At 38.1% G+C, this 25704-nt stretch overlaps 1 protein-coding gene across 1 annotated transcript; it reads right to left on the bottom strand.

The window, feature by feature from the left end:
• Nucleotides 1-301: 301 nt before the first annotated feature.
• copb2 (COPI coat complex subunit beta 2) lies at nt 302-25704 on the bottom strand. Its single transcript, XM_052018516.1, has 22 exons — nt 25555-25704; nt 21474-21611; nt 19810-19896; nt 18508-18634; nt 18236-18384; nt 17818-17964; nt 17259-17358; nt 15990-16132; nt 14884-15083; nt 14232-14342; nt 13541-13629; nt 12575-12681; nt 11395-11538; nt 11063-11193; nt 9588-9795; nt 8576-8686; nt 6484-6698; nt 4214-4306; nt 3916-4099; nt 3749-3820; nt 3196-3339; nt 302-728 (listed from the first exon to the last, which is right to left on the bottom strand). The coding sequence occupies exons 1-22, from the start codon at nt 25555-25557 to the stop codon at nt 633-635; spliced, it is 2799 nt and encodes a 932-aa protein (XP_051874476.1). The 5' UTR covers nt 25558-25704; the 3' UTR covers nt 302-632.

Genomic DNA, 25704 nt, shown 5'->3' with positions numbered 1-25704 from the left:
TAGGAGTTTTAGATCAGTGGTGAATGTATGTATAGTAAAATCATCATGAAGGTGCACAATTTTCCAAAAGACTTGTTCGTATTTGTTTCAGCAAATTTGGACTAGTCTTTCCTGAAATACCTATAGAATTTTAATTTTAAACATTTCACGATGGTATTTTATAAAAAGCATGATTGACTTAAGTGCAGTTTGATATCAATTTTACTGTTAAGTGCTTTCACGGGCTTTTTCTCTGAAAACCAACTCAATTTTTTGGGAATGAAGATTATACTCCAAAAGAACAAGTACAAATATGCAAGAGTCACTTTAAAAAAAAAAGTAATCTTTTATTTGGAGTTAATACAACACAGCAGTATGAACATTTCTATTCAGTTATGAAACACTAAATCCACTACTTTACAGGTAGGTTAATGGCAGCCATGCAACCTTTGTGATCTTATAAACTGGTCCAACAACAGCACTACCTATTGTGTGGGACAAAATACACTTAGGCATGTCACATTGCTGCCAACTTAGCTCTTACAATTTTCGAACTATCCAAAGTTGAATAATTAGCAAATCTCTCGTTAAGCAATGGCAAATTTTCATTCATTTAATAGAAATTTGGTCATTTTAAATTATTGATTTTCAACTTAATCATCCAGGAACTCTTCATCCAAGTTGACATCAGAAGTATCAATGTCATCCAGCTCCAAGTTATCCAAATCATCATCAAGCTCAGTAAGAGACTGAAAACAAGAGAATACAATTTAAAAAAAAATATCTTGTGCTCACATTTACAGAAGGAATCAAAACCATTTTTTCAAGTCTTAACAGAGAAAGAGATGGCTTGCATGATCAAGTCTGCAGACACCAGTAAAGGTATTTCAGTGGGCAGGACTTGGACAGACACAGAAGTCTCAAGGGTGCAATCTGGCTTTTTGCCATTTGTGCTTTGCAGAATTCCGTTGGCAGAGCATTAAGTTGTGACAACACTGTAGTATTTTTGATGAGGATTCCACTCAAAAAAAATCTATACTGGATTCTCCTCCATTAACTTCAAGAGGACAGCAGCTGTTAGCACTTCTGAATTTAAACACTATCCTCTATCTTAAACCTGTGGTTTTATATGCCTCTGCTATGGGGAAATGTTTCCTCCTATCTATTCTCTATCTATGCTTAATTTTATCAAGCCTCAGCTCCAGGGAAAACGAGCCCAGTTTATCCAGTCTCTCTACACACGGCAACAACCTAGCAAATCTCCTATTAATCTTCTGGTGATGGCCATAGCCAAAATATTCAATGTTTTATAAAGTCTTACTACAATCTCTCTGCTGTTATATTCTACACCCCAACTAATGAAGGCAAGTATCCCATTTGCTTTCTTCACCACTTCATCTACCTGTGCTGCCAGCTTAAGGGATCCTTGGATTTGTACACCAAGGTCTCTTTTCCTCAATAGTCCCTAGGACCTATTATTCATTGCGTATGTCCTAGCCTTATTTGTCTTCACAAAATACACCTCACAATAAGGATTTGTTTCATTGCTCTGCCCATCTTATCAACTCAGCAGTAGCCAAAGATTACCTTCACTATCACTACCTATTTTTGCGTCATCTGGAACTTACTAACCATTCCTCCTATGTTCATATCCAAACTCAATGTATCTAACAACCAGCAAGGATCCAAGCACCAAAAAAAACTCTCCAGCACCCTCCACCTCTTAATTATCAAGGCAAATTTGTATCCAACTTGCTCTGCATCCCATGGACTCTAAATTTTTGGATTAGTTTCCCATGTAGGACCTTGTCAAAGGCATTGCTGAAGTCCATGTATGTCAACTGTACTGCCCTCATCAATATACTTTGTTACTGCTTCAAAAAATTCAACCAAATTAGGCAGATAGGAACTCCCCCTGACAAAGCTATGCCGACTACCTCTGATCAATCCCTGCCTTTCCAGGTGCAGATTAATCCTATTGCTTGGAATCTTTTTCAATAACTCCCCAACCTCTAATTTATTTGTACTCGAATGAAATCTACTCCACAAAATAAATTTTCAGGATTGCATTTTCACAAAAAGGACAAAACAAGACAGCTGGCATAACTTGCAAATAGGACAACTACATCTAATATTTTCCAATTCATTGCTTCAATCTCTTGAGAAAAGCAAGCTGATTTAACTGAATTCTCCTACTCTGAGGGAATCAGTTTAAGGGAACCATAGTGGGAGGCACATTCTCTAACAGTTATCTCCACATGTAGTTATTTTACCCACATTCTGTACTTTGTCAAGCTCCCTTTTGGATTCTGCAATGAATCCACACTCAATGCATGTGCCAGCAATTTGTTCAATATGTCAATGATATTTAATCCAGTTTAAGTTTGAGTAACATACATTTGCCAATTGAAGAAGCCTGCCACACATTATCCCATTGCAGAATCACAATATCCTCATGACAAAATGCCCTTGCCCCCATTTTTACATCATCAGCAAATTTGCATTCTGTCCCCCCCCCCACACACAAAAATAATTGAGAACCCATCCCTGGGTACTCCACTAGTTACATTCTTTCAATCTGAAAGAGACCCAATTTTTCCAACTTGTTTTCGATATGATAATCAGTTTTTACTCCATGCTAACACACTTCCTCCAATACCAGATTCCAACTGCCTAATGCAAGTCTATTTCCCCATTACACTTAGATATGGCAGTTAATACAACAATGAATGAAAATCAAAAAAAACTGCAACTCCAGAAAGCTGAAATAATAATAAAAAATAAACAGATGAAAACACTCAGTAGGCCAGAAAGCACTTGTGGGAAGAGAAACAGTTAACATTTCAGGTCAAAGAAGCATCAAAAGAACATTTACATATAATCCATTTATCTATTTTGCTCTTAATTCATTATACTGATGATATCATTTGAGAAGCTGTAGACAGCTTTGCCTGATGCCTTCATCATACTAAATTTTTGTGACTAGTAAAACCAAGATTATTAATGACAATTTTTACTGAAGTTTTTAGCTTACTGCACGGCACCTTGTCAAATCCTTTTCTGAAAAATCAACACAGCTATAGTAACTGTACCACTTCCACTGTTAGCCAATTATGTTTGTTTGCAATGTTTCCCACCAAATCAAGCCTTCGCAAATCTATACATCCAAGGAATAGCTTAAATGAGATATGTACATATAATATTCCAGCTTAGTACCTTTTTAGTTTGAAGGTCCACTGAGTCAGCTGAAGCTGGCACAGAAGCGGTTGGTGATTCTAATGCTGCTTTTGCTTCCGCTATCACTGATGTAATTAGTGTGGACATTACGGGTACTGCTTCTTCAACTTCAATGGAAGATTTCTGTAATATCAAAGATTTATATCATGTGGTGATATTGTAATCTTATCACTAGCAAGTAATTTTGCATACATCTAGAATAGGAAGCTATTTTATAACACAAAGGTCCAAATATATATATACTTTTTAAAAAAAAATTATCTGCATATATAATCCTGCAAGGCTCAGTTTCTGCCACCAGAGACCCTCACTGAGTTTGTTGTGTGTGCCTCATTGAGAGTTGAAAGCCTATACTAAGCCACTTAACTTACACCTGCAGGCTCTGGATCACAGAGTGTATTTCCAACCTCAGGTTGAATCAGTTCTAACCACAAAATAATATATATTTTCAAAATCATGGTTTGGTTTATAGGTTTCGATTTTACACTTAATTTACATTAGTTTCTAACTCAAGTATTTAAGATCCAGCTACCTCCACTGATGTTCCATGCAGAGATGGTACGAAGTCTTTTGATTCTTCAATAACATTCCTTTCTTCATTTGGCTTATGAACAAAAATAGTGGAAAAGATGAACACCAGCAAGTCCACAAATTCAAATTCACAGCATTTCTAAAATGTAAAAAACTGCTTTTATTTACAGTGACAAGGGGGTAATCCCGAGCAGGTCTGTGTTTAGTGTTGCTGGTTTCTTTCAAATACTGCTCAGCCACAAATGCCTCCTTTAGCCCTGGGAATAAGTTTTCATACTCCGTGGGGTCAGCAAGCGACTCTGCGGCTTTTTGGTTTATTTTAGAGAGGCTCTCCTTCCATAGTTTCACAACTCTAAAAGGGGAAAAATGAACATCAGAGCAGAACCTATTTGCATTTGTTGTGCATTTTTGTGCATAAACACGTATTATACTAGGGTATAAAAGAACTATATCTGGTAACTCATACCTGGAAACCTGACTGGGCAAGTAGGTTCTCGAGAAAAAAGCAGCTTCTGGGAGGCGTCCTGTTTTTATCAGCAATTCCAGACAACTGTCAAGCCTATGTGGATTTTTAGAAAAATGGATAAAATAGTTTATACAGAGTGCCTAGGCATACTTAGACACTTTAATTAAAATTTGATATAAAATCATTAAAAAAATTAAATGCATAAAGTCCCTACAGTCTAAGGAGTTAGTTCATTTGAGAGAAACTACAAATTAATGGGCAATACTGTTAGCAGGATGAGGAGAGAGTCTGGAGGAAGCTCAGACAGGAGGGGGAAAGAGTTCACACTTTTGCTTGTTATCAAGTGGCCTGTTCATTTGGTACACGTTGACGTCAGAGAAGGCCCTGGCTGAGAGTAGCTTAAGGCAGAGAAATCTGAACATGTATGATTGAGCACAGTGGTGGGCAGGAGCACTGCAGCCCAGCCTGGGCTAAGGACTCTCACAATGCAAAAATGCAAACTATTTTGTCAGGAGGGCAAAATTTATAATCTAAAGTACTTCTAAGGGCCATTCATGAGAAACACATTTTATCCAAGCCATTCTAAATTATACAGAAAGGTAGTGTGTTTTTTTTTAAAAGTGCTAGCTGTTTGTGCCTTCCTCTCAGAGGGCAATCATTTCCCACTCCTTCAAGTCAGGAAGCTGGATACACTGAACCAGATTAGCAGCACTAAAATTTTGGAGCCTAACAACTCCCAATAAACTCCAGGCTTTGGTTTTGAAGTTGTCTCGTGAGTGGAGTGGGATGCACGAGGCAATTAGGCCTCTAGACATGATCCTGAAGCCCTTCCTCCAGCATCACCCTGAATGCTTTTATACAACTTGTGGCCTAAGTCATTATTTTGTTAATATGCCATAGAGAGTTTAAAAGTTAAAACTAATAAAACAAAATTAAAAACACAAAATAGTTAAAGTTGTAAAAATAAACAAAAACAAGCTTAGGTAAACTTGCCTTTTAAATTCAGTAACCACATTCAACAGAAGCACATCTGTTGCTACGCAATGTCCCTGAGCTCAATGGTGTTCAGGGTGAAGGGCAGATGTGCATTCTGCATTTCTATATTGCAATGTGCCAAAGCAAAGTTCGGGAACAACCCTGGCCTGCTCACTAAAACAAGCTGGCACTCTGCTGAACCAGGTATTTGTCAGTGCAATCCAGCCCATTTCCTTTCTGTCCATCATAAAGAACTACCGTATTTAAGGTCATGTGCATGTACCTGTCTGGCTAAATTAAAGTCTGGAAGAGAGAACATGGATGGATGTCACTTCAAAGAACCTAGCAGTCCACTGTGCTCGCATCAGCACTTTGAAATCATACTTACTCCCAATGAGTGACATGTGCCATCAGTACCATTGCCCAGTGTGACAGATCTGCATCCAGCTGTACAAGTGTACCCACACCTGGAGCTGGATGCGAAATCTGGACTCGGGGCCCAGAAGATGAGCTAAAGCAGATAACAAGGTAAGCAGCCAGATGGGAAAAAGATGGCAAGTCCCAGAGAGATCCACAGCTACAAACGGCAGACCAGGTAGTCAGAAAGTCTTCACAAGATTGAAATTCAATGGAAGGAAGGAATTTGTCAAGATGTCAGAAATTTCTCATCCCTGGGTCAAGTCATTGTGGGTTGCCACTAGTTTAGGTATATTCATAAAGAATGGATATTTAGGAGACATACAGGTAAGAATGATGAACACATCTCAAATTGGGCTGGAATTCAAGAGTTGGTTACACACATCACACCATAAATATCAGCAGAAGCTAGTTGAGACTTGTCTGTTTCTGTATTGCATCTTCTTCATTATGTATTGCATTTAGTTTCGGACACCCAAACATAAAAAATACATTGATTCTGAGTGTGAAGCAACAGATTCACCACCAGTTTGTATAAACCTGACACACATTCCCTTGAGAATAAGAGATCCAAGGATGTTATGACAGTGGTATTTAAAACCACAGCATCAAAGAAATAATTAAAACATCTAAAGAATTTGAAAGGGTAGACAGAAATATTTCTGATAGGAGTATCCAGATAAAGGGAGCATTAGATCTACACAGCCATGGAAATCATTGGTTCATGGTTTTGATAACACCCCAGTAACACATACTTTGTTAACTTAGTATTTAAAAAATAAATGAAATGAATGCACCTACCATTCTAAAATAACCCGCAGCTTTAAAAAAGTCTGTTCACAGAAAAAGCGTTAAGGCCAATAAGCCAGATTACTTACTTTCCTTGCATGAAGTAAGTCATAAAGGCCACATTGTTTTTGCCATCTTTTTCAACTACTTCTGCTAATTTGTTAAACATTGGAGCATTGCCAGAAGCGGTGGCCAGCAGCAACAGTCCACCATAATCCTGAGCATGATGTAAGCATTCCTGGGCAAGGGCAAACTGGCACTTGCTAATTGCAAGCTCTGCCAATTGCTTCCATTTCTGTTCTGACTGTGAAGACAAAATGGGACATTTGTTGGTAGTTTATGCAGATTTTCAGAAATATCGTGCAAAGTCAGGCCTGAAATGATACGTGAAAGTTACATGGGGCTGCTGGCTGAGGCATGTACCCTCAGCCGGAACACTGCACTGGCAGAAATGACAACATATTTGCCAACGACATTCTTTAATTCCCAGTTTCCTAGGCCACGCTATTTTTATTGTGTTCCCATTTCCACATCTTAATCACAATCCCCATCCTAAACATTCACACATTCTGGGTGCATTGTTTTTAATTACACTGGTTGTGATTCCTTTTGAACTTCTTCATATTAATACCCATTTAGGCCTTTTAACCTTTTGTTTTATGGTTAAGCAGCATGCTTCTTGTCACATTTTCCTTATCTAAGTGCTGCCTCCCTTCATTCTTTTTGTTTGTTAAATAATATTAATCTGTGATAAATTTTGCTGTGCAACTGAAACATTTCCCGGCCTCAGTACAGACGTTGAATAACCAGCTAAATGTTTCCCACCACAAAGTAAGAGTTAATATGAAATTGATTTAATACACCTCAGAATGTTACATCAAGGTTCTCGTACATAGATTTACAATCAAAGCTACTGAGCTGAGGTGAATTTATCGGCAGAAACCCAGACAAAAGTTAACAAATTTATGTACATTCAGTTGAATGTGGTTACTGACTTTAATTTAAAAGGCAAGTTTACCTAAGCTTGTTTTTGTTTATTTTTTTTTACAACTTCTTAACTATTGTGTGTTTTTAAATTTACGTACTTAAGAGAGATAAGCATGAGAGAACATGGCTTTAGGGTGAAAGGGGAAAGGTTTAGGGGGAACATTGGGGGAACTTCTTCACTCAGAGACTGGTGGGAGTGTGGAATGGGCTGCCATCTGATGTGGTAAATGTGGGCTTACTCTTAAGAATAAATTGGATAGATACATGAACGGGAGAGGGTTATGGACTGGGTGCAGGTCAATGGGACTAATGGAATAAAGTTTCGGCACAGACTAGAAGGGCCGAATGGCCTGTTTTCTGTGCTGTAGTGTTCCATGGTTCTAAATTTGCACTTAAAATAAGAACTGGCAAAGGAATTAGAAAGAGAATTTTGAAGTTGTACAAATGACAACATGAAAATAATTGGTTAAAAATTTATGTTTGCTTTGAGATTAGAGCAATAGAGTATTGGAGTTATAAAGCATTGAAGCACGGCCTTCATCCCACCGAGTTCACACTGACCATCAAGCACTTATTTACACATCCTATTTTATTCTCCCACATTCACATCAAATCCCCCAAGATTCCACCCCTCACCCACACATTAGGGGCAATTTACAAGTGGCCAATCAGTCAACCAACCCATGAGACTTGGGAGGAAACCAGAGCACCCAAAAGAAAACCCATGCATTCACAGGGAGAAAATGCAAAATTCCACACAGACAACACCTTAGGTCAGGAATGAATTTGAGTTGCTTGAGAAGTGAGGCAGCAGCTCTGCTCGTTGAGCCACTGTGTCACCCCCAATTTTGTTATATATAAAAATGGAGTCCAATGTACATATGATTGCTCTTCAAATATTGTCTGTCATCCCCAAATACATTACATCAATTCTGCAGACTGAATTCCACTTCTGTGCTGGCCTAACAAGTCCATTAATATCCTCCTGCAACCCAGAACCGCCAATGTTCAAATATTGCTCTCTGGATATTGTACTAAACTACCTTAAAAACAATATAATTAATGCATGATAATTTAGCTCAATGCAATGCAATTAAACATATAAGAATGTATATATTCTGATTGAATTCAATCATCCAAAGTGGCTGCAAATTCTGGTGTTAATAAGTATAAAAGGAGCGGGACATGAATTACCTCTGCTTCCACAGCTAATTGATATGCGATCTTAAGTTCACCCAGCTGTAGTGCAAGTTCAAAGCGGTGTTCTGGATCAGTGGATACAGCAAGAGCCTGTGATTTGAAACCCTGTGAATAGGAAAAGAAAGCAAGTTGAAGATTCTTGTGAGAAATGCATTCTCATTTCCAAACCTGCCCAAGATACCAAAGAAGAAATCTTTCAGGCTGAATTTTTTATTGTGGTGAACTCCAATGATGTATTCTCTATCAGTCTTGCTCCTGTTCAGACTAAAAGTAGCAGATTTGATTTATTCTACAGCAGAATCTACTGATACATTATTTTATATTCTTCTGGACCTTAACTACCATTTTTATTTACATGGGCATAAATGAATAAGTTACCTTACCCTAAAAGACAAAAAATTTGTATTTGCATTACACCTTTAGCATAAGAAAATACTGCAAAATGATTCACAAGGCTAACTACTTCGAAAATGAAATGATTTGAGAGTTCAGGTATACCTATCAAAATAAACTAATTCACAACAAAATATGAATCTTTGTGATCCTGTGCCTTGGATATCTAGATTTCCTCATCCCAAACTACTTTACACAATCTGGATGAACACAAACAAGCTTTTCCATTCATTTTTGACTGCTTAATTTCTTGGTAGGATACTAAATGGCCCTATCAACCATTCCTAAACCATTAAAATAATCAGTGAGATGTATTTGAATTTATAGTCTTTGGAAATGAGGTAGCCTTAGTTTCTAAGAACAAAACCTCAAATCATCCAATTCAAAATAACTAATAATATCATCACAAATAAAAACTCTGCATTTGTTTCATATAGAATTATCAGCAGCCACAGCAACAAGAACTAATTTCACTGCTTCTTTATTCTAACGTAGTTATAAACTAGTCAGAGGCTGAAAGCGGTGTACCATTTCTGCTCAGAAGTAACACTGTTAAACAAAATGCATCTACAGAGAGTTCATGGTCAACTTCTATAGTCTGGTACCAACTAACCTGCTTCTCTAGGAAGTGTGCCACTCTTGTCCTCTGCTCCTTTGGAATTGTGGGAAGAACCTTGTCAGCCATGGAGAAATCCCTTCTCATGACTGCTGTCTGATACTCAAGGACAGAGACCAGTAGTGAATAGCTGACAATATTTAACTCCTTGTCTCCCAAATACAATCGATTGTCCTTTGGGATATAACCCAGAAGATACATAGTCCTGAAAAGATAATATTGAAAGTAGGATTATAGTGTTAACATAAGTAATTAATGAAAAACATGGGTGTTCTGAATTTTGTAAATAATTTTCTATAGGTATTTGCCATTTTCCAATTGGTACAAAGATCTCGATGTCTCCATTGGTTAGGGAAAAGTCTGCAGGATATCAAAGTACTGCAGGTCATTCAAATTGGAGGTGAAAAGGTACATGATAGGGAACAGTATTGTCAGGGAGATGTTGTTCTCTGAATTGCCAATCTGAAGTTACAAACTTTGTAACGTTATACAATCTGGATAGGTCCTTATGAAAGTGGGCTTGAGCAAAGGCAGGGAGATCAGTGCCATAGAATGAAGGAGAGATTTTTTTGGAGCAAGGACTGAAGTTATAACGCAGATTTTAAAAGCAATGTCCAAATTTTTACCCAAGAGGGGAGGAAAGTAGTTTTAGCTCAAAAATTAGGAGAAAGAATGGCGTGGAAAACAAAGATTTGATTCATGGGCTAGTGGCATCAGTATTCGGGAAAGAGACATCTGTTTTATTGGGACTACTTCCATTCAAATCAGACAAGGACCATTGCCTTTATAAACCAAATGATGAGGTCTTTTAAAGAAATCATGGAATGCAACCTAGTGGGATGAGTCAAGTAAAAGTAGAAAAGTGATAACCTTCTGTGGCCCGTGCTTTCCAACAAATAACACACTGGTATTGCAAACAATAAGGAAAACAAACAATAATGCTAACCTTTGTTACAAAGGAATATAGTACAAAGGGAAAACTTATGCAAACATATAGGGCCTTAATAGAACACCTATGTAGTATGTGGTGTGTAGTTTTGATTTCCATGCCCAAGAAACAATGTACTTGCCTTAGAGGGAGTATGATTTTCATTCAGTAGACTGATTCCTGGGGTTGGGGATTGAAATTGGAGGATGTTGTAACCTTCACTGCCTCTAGTACAAGTATATCCTGCCTGAGTGCTGTCTCACCAGCACCTTTTAAAGTTACGGCAATACTTCCCTACTTTTATTCTCTTTAGCCCTTGCAATACAAGCTGAAATTCAATTAGCATTCCCAATTATTTGCTGCACCTTGAGAGTGCAAGTGAGTAAAGCTAGGTGAAAATAGGACTGGGCTTGCATACAACCCCTTTGTACTCTGGAGCCTTTTCCAAACTAGTAAAAGCATTCTGCGTAATATATTGTGAAATATTTTGACATTTTTAAAAAATATTAATTCCATACAACTTTCCTAAAACTGTGCAACTCACCTGTCAAGATGGGCAATGGTGACAATCTCTCCACCAACATAGTAATTAAGCCTGTTCACGGAGCTGGTGTAGATAAAACAGTCTCCAACCCATAATCCTGTCTTCACAATTTCCTGAATTTCACCAAGAACCTAGAAAAGGTATGACCAAAGAAATAAACAAATCTGGTAACTTAACAATGAAAGCCTTCCTCAGTATTAAAACAAAACGTTAAGAACATCAAGGATTTATGCAACATAATTACAGTCTTCTGTAACTGAGAATAGAGTCCATTCAAATAGTTTTCACTTTAGTCAGTTCCTATTTGTTACATTAACATGCTACCAACTTGCCTCAAAGGCATCTTCAATGCCATCCTCTGTAACTCCTTCATGTGTTTCCTGTGCTGCAGCCACCTTTTCAGCAAGGTACTTCAATATGAAGAAGGAATCTTCTGTGGCAATACAAACCAGTTCACCGGAATCTGACCAGAATATCTGAAAAAAAAACTAGTTTGTTAATTGGTGTCAAAATAATTAACATTACTACAAAATGTACTATCAAATGATATAAACCACAAATTCCAGTTTGAATACTCTTAGTGCCCATGCAATGGAGAAAACCAGTCTTGAATTTCTACCTGTGATACTATCCAGTGATTCTGAGAGAAATGTACATGTACAAGTGAAAACATGATCAGCGTTGACCAAGATGCCCCCGATAGCAGACAAACACTCACTGTCTGGATTGAAGGGAGCCAGTTAAGACTAGTTGAAGGGAATGCTCCCTCTCTCCATAAATCATTATTCTAAAATGTATCAATTCTTTCAAAGAAGGAAGAAAAATAGAAGGTAGAGGGCAGACAATAACCCAATGAAATCTGTAGCAAATACCTAAGCTCACTCTCCAGAACTGCAAGAGAATGTCTTTAACGCACTGCTTAATATCATGCAGAAGTTAGGTCATTTCCATTTATCTTGGAACCAATCACGTATCTCTACTTCTGTTAAATCCAGAATAATTTACAAAAATTCAGAGGCTGTATTGATCATGCTGAATGCCACTCTCTCCCTCAAGTAAAACTCTCTTCTCCTTTCAATTTCTTTCTCCACCGCAATTCCAATCACGTGCACAGGTCACTCTAGGTATTCACGCCACAACTCCAATGACAGTCCATCCATTTCACTTGGGCTCCCACCAGCACCCATGGCTGAAAAATGTAAGCAACTGTGCCCAACAAGCTCCAACTATAGACAAGGATGCACAAGGCAAACAATTTAAGAAACCTTCAGCAATAAATCAACTTGGTAATTGCTCTTGTGCTGCAACTGTCAAGCGATCATATCAACCAACTTGCATCATTAGCTCAGAATATATTCACATTTTAAGAAGTAGGTTGCTCAACTCCCAAGGGAAACATACTCAGTTAAAATTCCCAATAAGTTAATGGAGCTGGACACTGCTCTCAACTTGGAGCATTCTCGCTTATTGGTCACTAATGGTGGTTCCCAATTGTTCGGATATGTCACTTACATATTTGGGCTGTATTTCGATTCTACGTATGAGTTCAGTGGTGTCCCAGTCATAAAATGCTAGGCCATTCATAGACCGAACTCCCAGGAGGAAACCGCCATAAATACCTATGAATAAGAAAACCTTTGAAGTTAGCACGTTCAAGAGCGTTAGACCTTAATTAAAAAAATATGGGATATGAATAAAGGCAAAAGGCTTGTAAAAATATTTGGAAGAAAATGCGTTTATGCCATCATGCTAGAGCCACTGAGAAATCAGACAGAAAAAAAATTCAAGGCTGACATGGTGGTATTTTCTTCTGACACAGTTTGCTTCTTACACCCCATTTTTTGATCCCATATCTTACACATCTTGGCCTACATACATTCCAACTGTATCGACTTTGTAATCTTCTCTCAATCAACATGACGTATGCTCAGCTTCCCCTTTCATACAACTCAGAGCACATCTATAAAATAGATGTCTTCTACCATTCAGTATCCACTTCACATTTTTGAAGAAATGCAGTTAAAGATGCTACATAGTTGATGAATAGCATATTACTTATTAAAAAGCACTCTATACAGGTCACCAAAGAAATCAACTTTTCTATGTGAAAAAGAAAACCTCTTTACATTCAATCGTAATCACCATGCATATTACAGACTATGTACATACAGAGAAAAATGCAACATCTTTTATTTATATTCCTAATGAATGGTGACCTTCTGGTTTTACAGAAAAAATGATGATATAATTTACTCATTCTCGTGATGCGAGGACATCCTCAACTGTAGTTTATAAAATATGTTACACAGATGCTGTTTGTTTTTGAGGAAACAGGGTAAAGGAAAGTTCCATTAACTGCTCATAACTGAATGGAGAATGGACAATTTTCAAAACTCTGCAGGAAAAATGACCTTTATTATCTCTGCCCATCAGTTCCCTTAAAAACACTCAAGTGCGATATATACTGCAACTAATTACCTTCTGCTCCAAAATCAGGCTTAAATGACTTTTTTTCTTTGAAATTCTTGAAGATCTTTACCACACTGTTGCTTTCCCTGATTGCGTATCTGAAAAGGGAAGCAAATCCATTAGTTATTCATTCATTCATTTCTTGGTAGAGTAGAGGAGCAGAGGGATCTGGGGGTCCATATCCACAGATCCCTGAAAGTTGCCTCACAGGTGGATAGGGTAGTTAAGAAAGCTTATGGGGTGTTAGCTTTCATAAGTCGAGGGATCACGTTTAAGAGCCGCGAGGTAATGATGCAGCTCTATAAAACTCTGGTTAGACCACAATTAGAGTACTGTGTCCAGTTCTGGTCACCTCATTATAGGAAGCATGTGGAGGTGTTGGAAAGGGTGCAAAGGAGATTTACTAGGATGCTGCCTGGTTTAGATAGTATGCATTATGAGGAGAGACTAAGGGAGCTAGGGCTTTACTCTTTGGAGAGGAGGAAGATGAGAGGAGACATGATAGAGGTGTACAAAATATTAAGAGGAATAGATAGAGTGGACAGCCAGCCCCTCCTTCCCAGGGCACCAATGCTCAATACAAGAGGGCATGGCTTTAAAGTAATGGGTGGGAAGTTCAAGGGAGATATCAGAGGAAGTTTTTTTTTACACAGAGTGTGATCAAAAGTTGAAGTCATCTTACATCTTGAATTTTACTTACTCGGAAGAATCGTGTGCCCATACAAACTCCTGTGCGGATCCAAAGCTCTTGTTTCGCAAAGCCATTGCAGTGTAGATAATGTATTCACCATCACCACAGACCACAACAAACCTAAACACCAACATTGAAATTGATTTACGAATACAAATTTTACATGAAGAAAACAGATGGTTCAAACACTCAGATTAAATATCAATGCAAAGTAAGTAGTACTTGGAACGACAGGCAACAACTTTAAGCCTCATTTATAAAATCTGTACAAATCAGTTAGCACTGAAGAATGGAAACAAATCACAGCATTGAGAATATTATACCCCCTCATTAGACCAGTTTTCATTTAGCTTTATTGGTGAAACAAGATAAAAGGTAGCAAATGTCAATACTACTATTAATGATATTATTTCCTGATAATAATGACAAAAACAAAACCTTTACAATAAATGTGATTATTTTACATGATAATTTCTAATGGTATACTAATAAAAACATAACCTGTTTTATGTTCCAAATAGCAAGTTATTTATTCACCTGATAGTTAAAAACATGTTTGTGATGAGTTCCAATTCTTAGCTTAACACAAAATATTCTATTGTCTTAATCAATTTTATACTACAGTGTTTTTTTTAATAACTAGAAGGTGTTAAAGACATACCTTCCATTGGGGTTGTGTTGAATTGATTGTGGATAGATCTCACAGCTTCCCATGTCCTTCACAGCCAAAGGTAGCCTTTCACCGTCTTTTATCTCAGTATCACCCATTGCTTTCAGGTTACCCTGTTGAACTTCAGAATGCTTGGCCCAAATAATTTTACCACTGGCATCCATGGACATTGCTGGTTCTTCTCGACCAAGCTAAAATTTGTGGAAATTTTATTAAATACCAGCTTCATCCTTTACATTTGAAAGCAAAGAGAGAGCAGTGTATGCAATAAAAAGTTACTTAATTAAGATAAAACTATTCTAATGTATTTAATTTGTCTGTGGCTGAAGAGTGAAGATCTGTGGAGCAATGAGTTAGCATGGGCCTCTTTCTACTAACTTCTGGGTTCAATGCAAACCAAGTAGATAAAATTCTTCCTTTTTATTTGATTGGAAGCAGTTCACAAAATGATATTCAATAGCTTCATGACACGTATCTAGTGCACCACCTGGTTAACCACCCAGAGCATAGAATAACCTGGTAAAGGCAACAACAAATTTCATACTGGGGCAGCATGGTTAGTTATTCCAAAGCTGGTGAAGTAACTTAGATATATTTTTTGGTAAAACATAAATGTTGTCATGTTTCCATATTGCATCGATATCTGACTGAAAATATTTAATGTATGCTCTGGGAGCCAAAAGTATAAACATGCTATATTCCCAACTACATTCCTCACTTTGAAGAGCACAGATATAAGAGTATATGTATAACTATTGATATGACTGCATAAAGAAACATGTACTCAGATGTAAAATTGTTTTTAACTGTGTACATTAGTGAAATAAATGGAAAGTTGACAACCCCACCTTTGATATCACTCTAATTGAGAATCCAACAGATACTCCAAACAGATCATTTGGGGTACATAACTGGGGATAGTAAATATGTACTACCTCTTTAAAATTAATTTCACTTTATCTTATTAGTTTAGCCTTTTACTCTGCAAAAACATCACTTAAATTCAAATTACTATTAAAAGATTGGTGCATATATAAAAGAACTGCATTTCCACTTTGCAGATTGTTGTACAAACAGATGTATTTTAGCTCATATACCTTAATGATGATGCTGCCTTCATCGTAGCCAAGAGCCACATTATTGGAGCCCCTCAGGCTTGCCACACACCAGACTCGTTCCATTCCATAATTCAGCGTACTCTCTAATCGATAAGTGCTTGAATGCCAGATACGGACAGTACCTTTAAACATTAAATACAATTGTCCAATTACCTTTTCAAGCTGGAGAACTTTGGTTCTTCTTGTCCATACTTCCAAAAGTCTTATTTAAAGAAAACATGGTTCTTGAACTATAGCCCCTTTATCTCTTTTTAATAGGAATTAATTCAGTCCTTCTTTTAAACTTGCTTTCTCCTCCATGCCATACCTGTTTATCAGACCCATAATTACTGCAATAGCAAAACTATACTACTTGACTTGCTGCCTCATTAAGGCCACTAAGTACATCTCCTTTCTCCCTCAGTCATTTCTCTGGCTTTACAATACAACATACTTCTTTCTCGACTGCCTGCAAATATAGGGCTGCTTTAACAACTAATTTCCTTTTCCGAATACATAAAATGGGCAAAAACAATGATAGCATTTTCAAAAAATGCTGAAGATTTGACCTTTCAAAAAATGAAACAACAAACTTTTCATTTTTAAAAAAATATTCTGATGCAATTTATTATTATAACCCAATGGGAACATGCATCTTTCCTTGCCACTGAAAATGTTTGTCCTCTTAAATGAAGGATAAGATTTGAATATTCCATTTTATTAAGTACAGTAAAACTCCAATATTCTGTTAACCTTGTGACTTTGGTGGCATTGGAGTAGTGGATTCTTGGACGATCGGACGTTACTCCTGTTAGTACCCCAATGCACTTAATTCACCTTTCTTGTCCGTTATACAGTGGCATAATAAATTTTCCAGTGAATAGGTGTGTTTAAAGGAAGCATGTGAAATAGGGCCCTGGTGAGCTTAAAAGGAGTGTACGAACCATGGCCCTGGTAAGATTGAATGGAGAGTGTAAAACAGGGCCCCAGTGAGCTTGAATGAAGCATGCAAAACAAGGTGCCAATGAGCTTGAAAGGGAGTGTGGGAAACCTGACCCAGTGAGCCAGATGTGCAAACATCAGGAAAACAAAGTTGCTGCTGAAACAGATTATTTTGTTTACAGATTTGGGACAAACTCCTTCCTGCCCTTTTGGGATGAGCTCTTACCATATGAGGACAATTTTTTAATTTATTTGATTAAAGACCAAGTAGTACAAGGTATTAGGGACATCGTAATTAGTACTTACAATTACAAACATCATACTCACCATCCTCTGATCCAGTGATGATAATTGGAAGTTCAGGATGGAAGCTGACACAAGATACATTCTGAGCATGACCTTCCAGTGTCTGAACACATGTCTTATTCTATGGATGACATAGTTAAAACTTACAATGCTTATTGATTTCAGGGCTAAAAAAAACTATACACGTTAACAATGATTCAGACATGCATCCATCAATGCATAAAGTAAAGGCGACCAGGTTCACTGGACTGTGCAGCAATGTGCAGTTTTCCTTGCAAACATTGAGAATGCCATTTTATTTGAAGTACTTTATTGCTTTACCTTGCTTTGGTAGAATGTTGCTGCAGGTTCAGTGGTTTAATCAGTTATTGGCTCAAATGGTTAGAGGTTTTGCTTTCTGACCAAATGAAAAATTTAACAATACAGAAGTTTGGCTATGTTATCATAAAAGCAGTTTACTTTTCAAATGTTTATATGATTTAGCAGAATCAAACTGTGGTTATTAAATACAATTTAGTATTTTACAATAAAATAAATTGAATGATTATGACCAAACACTCACTAATCTAATTATATTTACCTGGTAGTCCCAGATTTTAACTAGGCGATCATCAGCTCCAGAAATCAAGTATGGCTTATCACCACCGCTGTAGTAGTCAATGCAGTTCACTCCTTTTTCATGACCCTCCAAGGTGAAGTTAGGTGAGGATGACCCAAGCTGCCATACCTAGATTGATACAAACTCACAATTTACTATATAAAAATAAAATTTGCTATAAAAATACAAACTTTACAATTATTTCTGAACCAACTGTGCAACACTTCTTCAATGTAATCTGATTATCTCCATATTTTAGACTACAAGATAAATATTTCATTACTTTCAATACATTAGCTGTACACCCTTTTACTCTTTATGATTTTAACTATAATATGAAAGGTTTCCCAGCTCTTCCTTCCAAATAGCTTTGCATCACTCTTCAAGTTTACTCATGTACCTTAATTGTCCTATCTAAAGATGCACTTGCAAATTGGTTGTTATCCTTTGGATTGATGACAATCTGCATAACATAATGGGTGTGTCCTTCAAATACTTGGCTGCATGTCCATTTCTTCTCCCAGTCCCACAACTTGATGAGCATGTCATCTAATAAGGAATACATTAATCAATCTTTGAAATCATTCCATAATTTTAGCTACAATCACTGCAAGAAAAGTCTTCAGAAAAAAATCTGTTCTTTAGTGTTAGTTTGAAATAATGAACACTCACCACTGCTGGTCAAAATATAAGGCTGAGTTGGGTGAACTGCAATGCAACGGATGTAATCTGAATGAGCTTCAAACATGTGAACCCGCTCTAGTGTGTTGTAATTGAAAACTCGGATTTGCATGTCATCCTAAATTACAAGAGAACAAATATGACACAAATTCCAAAAAAAAATTATTAGCTTCTTGAAGTTGGCTTTATTTGTTCTTAAACACTGCTGAAAATTTAAGATTTGCAAGCTTGAGGCCACCTGCCGCAAAATAAAGTGAAGATGCTTAATCAAGAAATGTGCAATAAACTGGACATTTTTTTTAAATCTTTCACCTCTACTCTCACAAGCATATGGAGGAGCAGACTCCACAGTGATCACACAAACTACAGTGTGTAACAGGAGATCAACTTTTAGAACAAAATGATTACCAAGTTGATGTATAAATACTAAAAATGTCTTTGGTGGGAACTTCAAGTCTTGCTTCTAATTGTAACACTTTTCCGCTAATAATTCCTAAGTCCGTACTAATAATAGGTAATGACCACAGTAATTATAATACTTTTCTATTTCCCAAATGAAGTTATAACAGTATGCACATCCATAAAATCACAACTTAATTCATTTCATTACTTCAAATGAAACTCCATTTGTTCTTACTCTTCCATGATCTACTTAATACTTGCACCAACAGTAGGCATAACTTTGATCGACTAATAATTTCATCTGCAGGATGAGATGTTGCAAGGCAAAAAGAACATGCAATAAAGATATTACCAAAGTAGCATGCAAAAAAAATCCTCAGCCACTGTTTCCTTCCTGACATGGACAACCGTCTGTGTTTTCTAAGCAGTATCATATAAATAAATGATGTTTTGAGCAAAGTCAGGTCAAATCGTAAGTTCAAGCAACATTTACTTACCATAAACAGTATTTTGAAGAATTTGTTTCCTTCATCAATCAGTTTTGACTTTAAAATCATGCCCTTTAACCCAGGGATGCTGACTTTTTATTGGTTCTACAGTCGTCAGCATCATCTGGTACTTCAAACCAAGTAACCATTCGAATGCAAACCTTGGCAATGAGAGGCTGTTAAATAAAGATGGTCTATCACACTGGTATTGCGTGACAGGAAAAATCAACCATTTCTAATTTTTCCTTTGTCTGGATATTGTGAGGCAAATCTACATTTGCCTGGTCATGTTCACTAGCTCAACAAAGACCCATATTGCTCCATAGCCTTGGAATTTATTCACATCTTTGTTATAAGCATAATTAGGTAGCAGTACATGACAGTCACAACCAAAGATACTTACAGCTCCAGTGATGACCCAGTTCTTACGGGCCACAAATTTGGAGGCTCTTACAGGCAGATCACACACCTCAAATGTCTTCACTAAAGTCTGGAAAAGTGCACACAAATAGTACAGAAATGTAAACATGACGTATTTAAAACCCACTTTCATTGACAAATGTTATTAATGATTCATTCACCTCAATAGTACGTATTTATAGTTTTTACTTACATTATACAAATCCTATACCACACTGTCAGAGCACATCAGAAGATAATTAAATATGTAGATGCATGTGTTGGAATTATTTATCCATGAACATTTAAGTGATAAACTCATTTAATTTGACTAACTTCTCTGGAGAATTAAAATATCTTACAGTATTCTACACCCCTGAATATGGGATTCCATATCAGAGATGGGATACAAGTCTGACATACAGGTATCATATTCAAAGTAGCACCTGCTACAAGACAATAGATTACTCAGTGTTTCCCACCATGTGCCACTGTAAAAGCAGATATTATCTGAGCAGTTTACAGTAGCTGTTCTGATTCTTGCTCAGCATCCATTTGAATCTAAACTTTCACTTGAGGATTAAGTTTTCATTGAAGATTTATAATCTATTTCATTGCACCATCACAAAGAACACAGTTGCGTGTATGTGTTATTACTCAGTAGCATTACACACAAGAAAGTAACAGATATCTTTTGAGACTTTGTGCAGTGAGATATACTTCCATTGTACTTAAGAATTCATTGATTATTTATTAAGGCTTAAAGCTGATACTAAAAGAGTAAGCTGCACAAAAAACATCTAAGAGCTTTACAAGGACAAAGATCAGCTTTTTCAGCAAAAAGATTTTTTTTTGGGAAAGAGTAAAGTGAAGGAAAGTGATACTAACATTAAGAAGCTATTAGATCTGTGGCCTGAACACACTTTTTCTGACATGAGAAATCAATTCAAAGAAATGCCTTGCACCTAACAATGCTTCCATCACAAGGAATGAACTATCAATCTGACTAAAGAATTCTCATAGGTAAAACACCAGGAAAGAAAATGCATAATTTTTGAGCTAATACTTTAAACACCTTACAAGGTATGACAAAGATTGGAGCATCCGGATAAAATTAAGCTGAAATATCAGGAACTTTAAAACAAAAGGTAATGGTTTTGAAACAGAGGGAATGATAACCCATATAGATAAAAGAACTTACTACAGCTGAGAATCAGCAAAACCACAATTATGGCTCAGCAAAATTTTTTAAAAAAAGGACTCACTTCTTGCAATGAAATGTAATTATTTCTTTAAAGAGCATTTGCAGTGAGAATGGTTAGTAAATACCTGAGACTTAGCAACTCGCTGACTTGCAGAGAGCTGTGAAGCAGGCAAGCTTATGGAGGTACAATGAATGACTGAGAGCAACTTAGCAATTTCTGCATTAAACTATATACATGGAGAAATCTTGATGTTGCTGTCAAATTTATAACTAGTAACACTGATGATTTTTCCTTCATTATAACTGCAAAATCCAGGTCAAATATTACTTCTAGGACATAGAAACACTATGGCAAAGCAATTTTAGGAAAAACTCTCAGTGAACTAGCATGACAAGAGAGATATTGTATTTAACACTCTGTAAGAATTAAAACATTCACCAGGAAGAGGATAAAAATGTCATACCTGGGATTCATGGTTCCACACGCAGACACTGCCATTGTAAAGACTGGCCAACATCCATGGCTCAGTTGGGTGCAAATCCACACTTTTCACTCGGTCAGACCGAGCGGTCAGCTTACGCTTGATGTCTAGTCTCAAAGGCTAAAAAACAAAAGTAAATTCACATTAAGCCAAAGCACAGAATTTAGACATTTTTTTTAAATGAACACCGCATCAAAAGTAACTGCACTCTCAGCCAAGACAAATTATTCTCCAACATTTTCAAATCATCACAAAAATAACACTTAATTCATGGCAAAGATTATTTGTATCCAATTATAAAGGTGAAGGCGCAATATAATTTTGTTTTTGGTAAAGGTTCTTCTCAAAGTGATGGCAATTTGGTGGTAAAATTATTTCCTTTGGCTCAATTAATGAGGTTTACGGCAGCTGTTTTACTTTTGCAACTGTATATTATCTTCATCCACAAAATTTAATTCAGTCTCCAGTCTTAGAGCATTTATGATTCATTTACCCTGAGCGGGTGCACCTAATGAAGAATAAACAAGTCCACTATCACAGTCTTTCAATAGTTTACTAGTATCTGTGGCAATGGAAAAGGAAGATTTAATAGACTAATTAATATATTAACCTTTTTACTATGTGAAATATGTACCCTTGCACAAATAGCAGATTTTTTTTTTAAATGAGTTATAAAATGAAGCTTTGTACAATAACAATACAATGGGTCAAATCACTCCAGCCACAAATCATTAGAGGCCTGGCTGTCACGCTACAGTGGAACTACCCTGGCATCTGCTACACTATCACGGACTGCCCAAGAGATTACCATTTTCTTGTAGACAACTTCATGCTCTTTCATGTCCACTTTGGTTGGCCCATCCACACACCACCAAACCTGCCTTAAAGGAGTAAAATGATAGAGATTCCAATAACAAAAATGTTCCAAATTCCTGTAGGCCAAGCCCGGTCACCAAGGTTCTTTGGGGCTCCAGCCACCAGTTTTCTACTCATCATCTTGCACCCCTGTACCAGAAACTCTTATGATTTCTGCATTGGACCATTGAACAAGGAAGTGCCTTTAATGGAAGGAAGAGATGTTCCAATGGAGAATTGAAGCACAGCATTTTCCATTGTTTGACATGCAAATAAAACTGACACTATATGTATGATTACATTTGTAATGCACTTGACATACTTAACAAAATTATAAATTATCGTGGAATCAGATTCAACTTCATACCTATAGCTGCTTTGGGCTATTAGCTTCCACTAACCTTTAATTTAAAATGGAGTAATCAAAGAAAAGCTTTCTGCAAGAATAGTACTTTTGTAAATACACTAAAAGAAATCCACAAGTAATCATTTTATCCTACTCCATTTAACACATAACCACCTAAATAATATGCAGGCAATGTAACCAGTTTGAAGACAAGGACAATAGGAGAATGAAAGTAAAGAAGATTTGCTGCAATTGTCAGCACTGGCTCTGAGTCAGAAGGTTCTTGGTTCTGAAGTGTACACTGGAGCTGGCCAGCATTTTTAATATTTATTCATTTTTCATGACGTGGGTGTTGCTGGCAAAGCCACCATTTTATTGTCCAGCTTTAACTGCCCTTGAGACGGTGATGGCAAGGTACCTTCTTGAACTGCTTCCATCCTTCTGGCGAGGCTATTTCCACAGTGCTCTACTGCAGGCAGTTCCAGGATTTAGGCCCAGCAATGATAAAGAAACAATTATATATTTTCAAATCAGGATAGTGTACTACTTCGGGGGGAACCTCTAGATGCGGGGGGTCTGGAGTCAACATTAAAGACTCCAGCTACTCCATTCTGCCTGTATACCACTGTATTGTCACCTCAAAAACTGCTGGTGGGACAAGACAGACCCAGGAGTCTGGCACATTAACTGTAAGGTATGATTCTGTTAGTTGGATTGCATCTGGCTGTTGCTTGTCTCACCTGTGGGCCAGCCCTCCCAACTTAAGACAACTGTCCTGGGATGCTTGTGAGGAAGTCTTTGCCAGATCGAATAGGCTACAAGTGATTTTGCTCTGACTGAATTCAATGCCTGCGGCTGATCCAGACGGTCCGTCCAGTATTATTCTTTCTCTGTTTTAACTCAGCAGTCACAGTAGGCTTGGAAGGTCACTTCAGAGAGTATTTAAGAATCAACTGTTGGCATGGGCATAGAATCAAGTATGGGTCAGATTAATAACTGCATTTAAATTCCACAGCTGTAATGGTGGGATTTGAAGCTGGGTCTCAGCATTGTAAATCCATGCATCAGGATGACTGGTTTGGTAATTTAGCTGCTGCATCACCACCATAAACAAGGTTTCCAGCCATCAGTGTAAATCCAGCTCTTTCTCTGCCCCCTTACTTGTTTGTGAAGTATTCATTACACTAACTTTACATCGTGGGGAAGTCTCCCTGGTGTTCTGGCCAACATATATCATCCCAATCAACATCACTATAAAAGGATTATTTAACAGCTATTAGCAGGAAATAAAATTGCACAGGTCAGATTCTTGCAAAATCTAAAACATTAGAAAAGTTGCTATTTTGCAGGATTACTTGTTTGGGACTTGCAAAATTTGTAAAGGATACTACATAAATGCAATAACTATTGAGAATGCTGGAATCATTCAGCAGGTCAGGCAACATCTGTCAAGCATAAATACAAGCAACATATAAAGTGCTGGAGGAACTTTGGTTCAGCCAGCATCCATGGAGGGAAATAGAGAGTCAATGTTTCGGGTCAAAACCCTTCATCTGGACAAAGAGAGAGGGGAGATAACCAGTAGAAAAAGGTGGGGGGGAAGGGGGTGGAGGTCTGGAAGGTGATAGGTGGATCCAGGTGAGGGGGATGATAGGCAGATGAGGGAAGGGGGAGAATCGGAATGATGTCTGAAGCTAGGAGGTGATAGTTGGAAATGACAAAGGGCTGAAAAGGAGAGGAAGGTGAAGCATGGAATAAAAGGAAAACGGTGGGGAGGGGAACCAGTGGGAGGAGTGCAGATGGTGTGGGGGGAGGGGAAAAGATAGGGGCCCAGGTGGATTAGGAGGAGAGAGAAAACAGAAAAGGGACGGGGGGAAATGGTTATCCAAAGTCTAAGAATTTGACGTTCAAGCCACCAGGTTGTCGACTACCCAGGTGGAATGTGAGGTGCTGTTTCTCTAATTCGTGTTTAGCCTCGACTCGGCAGTGGAGGTGGCCGTGGACAGGTGTCAGTTTGGGAATGGGAAGCAGAATTAAAACGGCGAGTCACCGCAAGATCCTGGCGGGCACACTGGCACAAGGTGCTCAGCAAAGCGGACACCAAATTGCGTCCGATCTCACCAACGTAGAGGAGGCCACAACAGGAGCACCACCTGCAATAAATAACGCCGGAGGTTCGCATGTGAAACGCTGCCTCACCTGAAAGTGCTACTTAGGGCCCTGGACGGTCAGTGTAAATAGCAGCATAAATACCAGTTTGTTTTTCCATAGAATTACACCTTCATTAAGGAACTTAACAAACGGCAATAAGAGGAGCCAAGGTGAGATGTCTTGCATCTGGTTATTGCATAGCCATTCCAGACAGAGCATTTAAGGAAATGCAACATCACTAAATACATAATTTACTTCAATAATGCCAACTTATAGCATGGACCTGAAAAGTTACTATTTCAAATTTCACACTGAAAGTAGCTTCACAAGGGATTTAAAGGGACATGCAAGGAGCCCTGTCATGTTTCACACCTCTTGGTGGGACTGATCCGGAATTAACAGCTCGTTGCTCTGCAGAAGACCCTTTAGTGCACAGAGAACTGAAGCTCATTGACGTAGCACTTCGGCCTCGGGGACGTACAAAAAGCCTCCACACTCAGACTTGGGCCGGTCCTTCAAGGCAACAGCGACGGAGAGCTGCGCTGGGACGGCGCCGATGTCACCCACCAGCTCCGCGTAACCGCGGGCCCCACCGGCGGACCAGCGGACAGGCCGCCGCCCCTCCGCAGGCACAGGTCGGGCCGCAGACACCCGGCCGCCTCCGACCCGTCCTCACAGCAGCAACAGCACCTGTCACCGCGCCGTACTCACCATGTCCTCGGCTGCTGAACCGCTGCGCTCCGATGCCGGGCCGGGCCGGGCCGCTCGGTCAGTCGGTCTCTGACGTGGAGCTTCCTCCTCTGCCACGAAAGGCGAGACTTGGGCAAACTCGCGAGAGGTTGCCGTGGTCCTCCGGATACA

Source organism: Pristis pectinata, chromosome 6 (assembly GCF_009764475.1).
Source record: "Pristis pectinata isolate sPriPec2 chromosome 6, sPriPec2.1.pri, whole genome shotgun sequence".
NCBI lineage: Eukaryota > Metazoa > Chordata > Chondrichthyes > Rhinopristiformes > Pristidae > Pristis > Pristis pectinata.
This window is presented reverse-complemented; position numbering and strand designations above follow the sequence as displayed.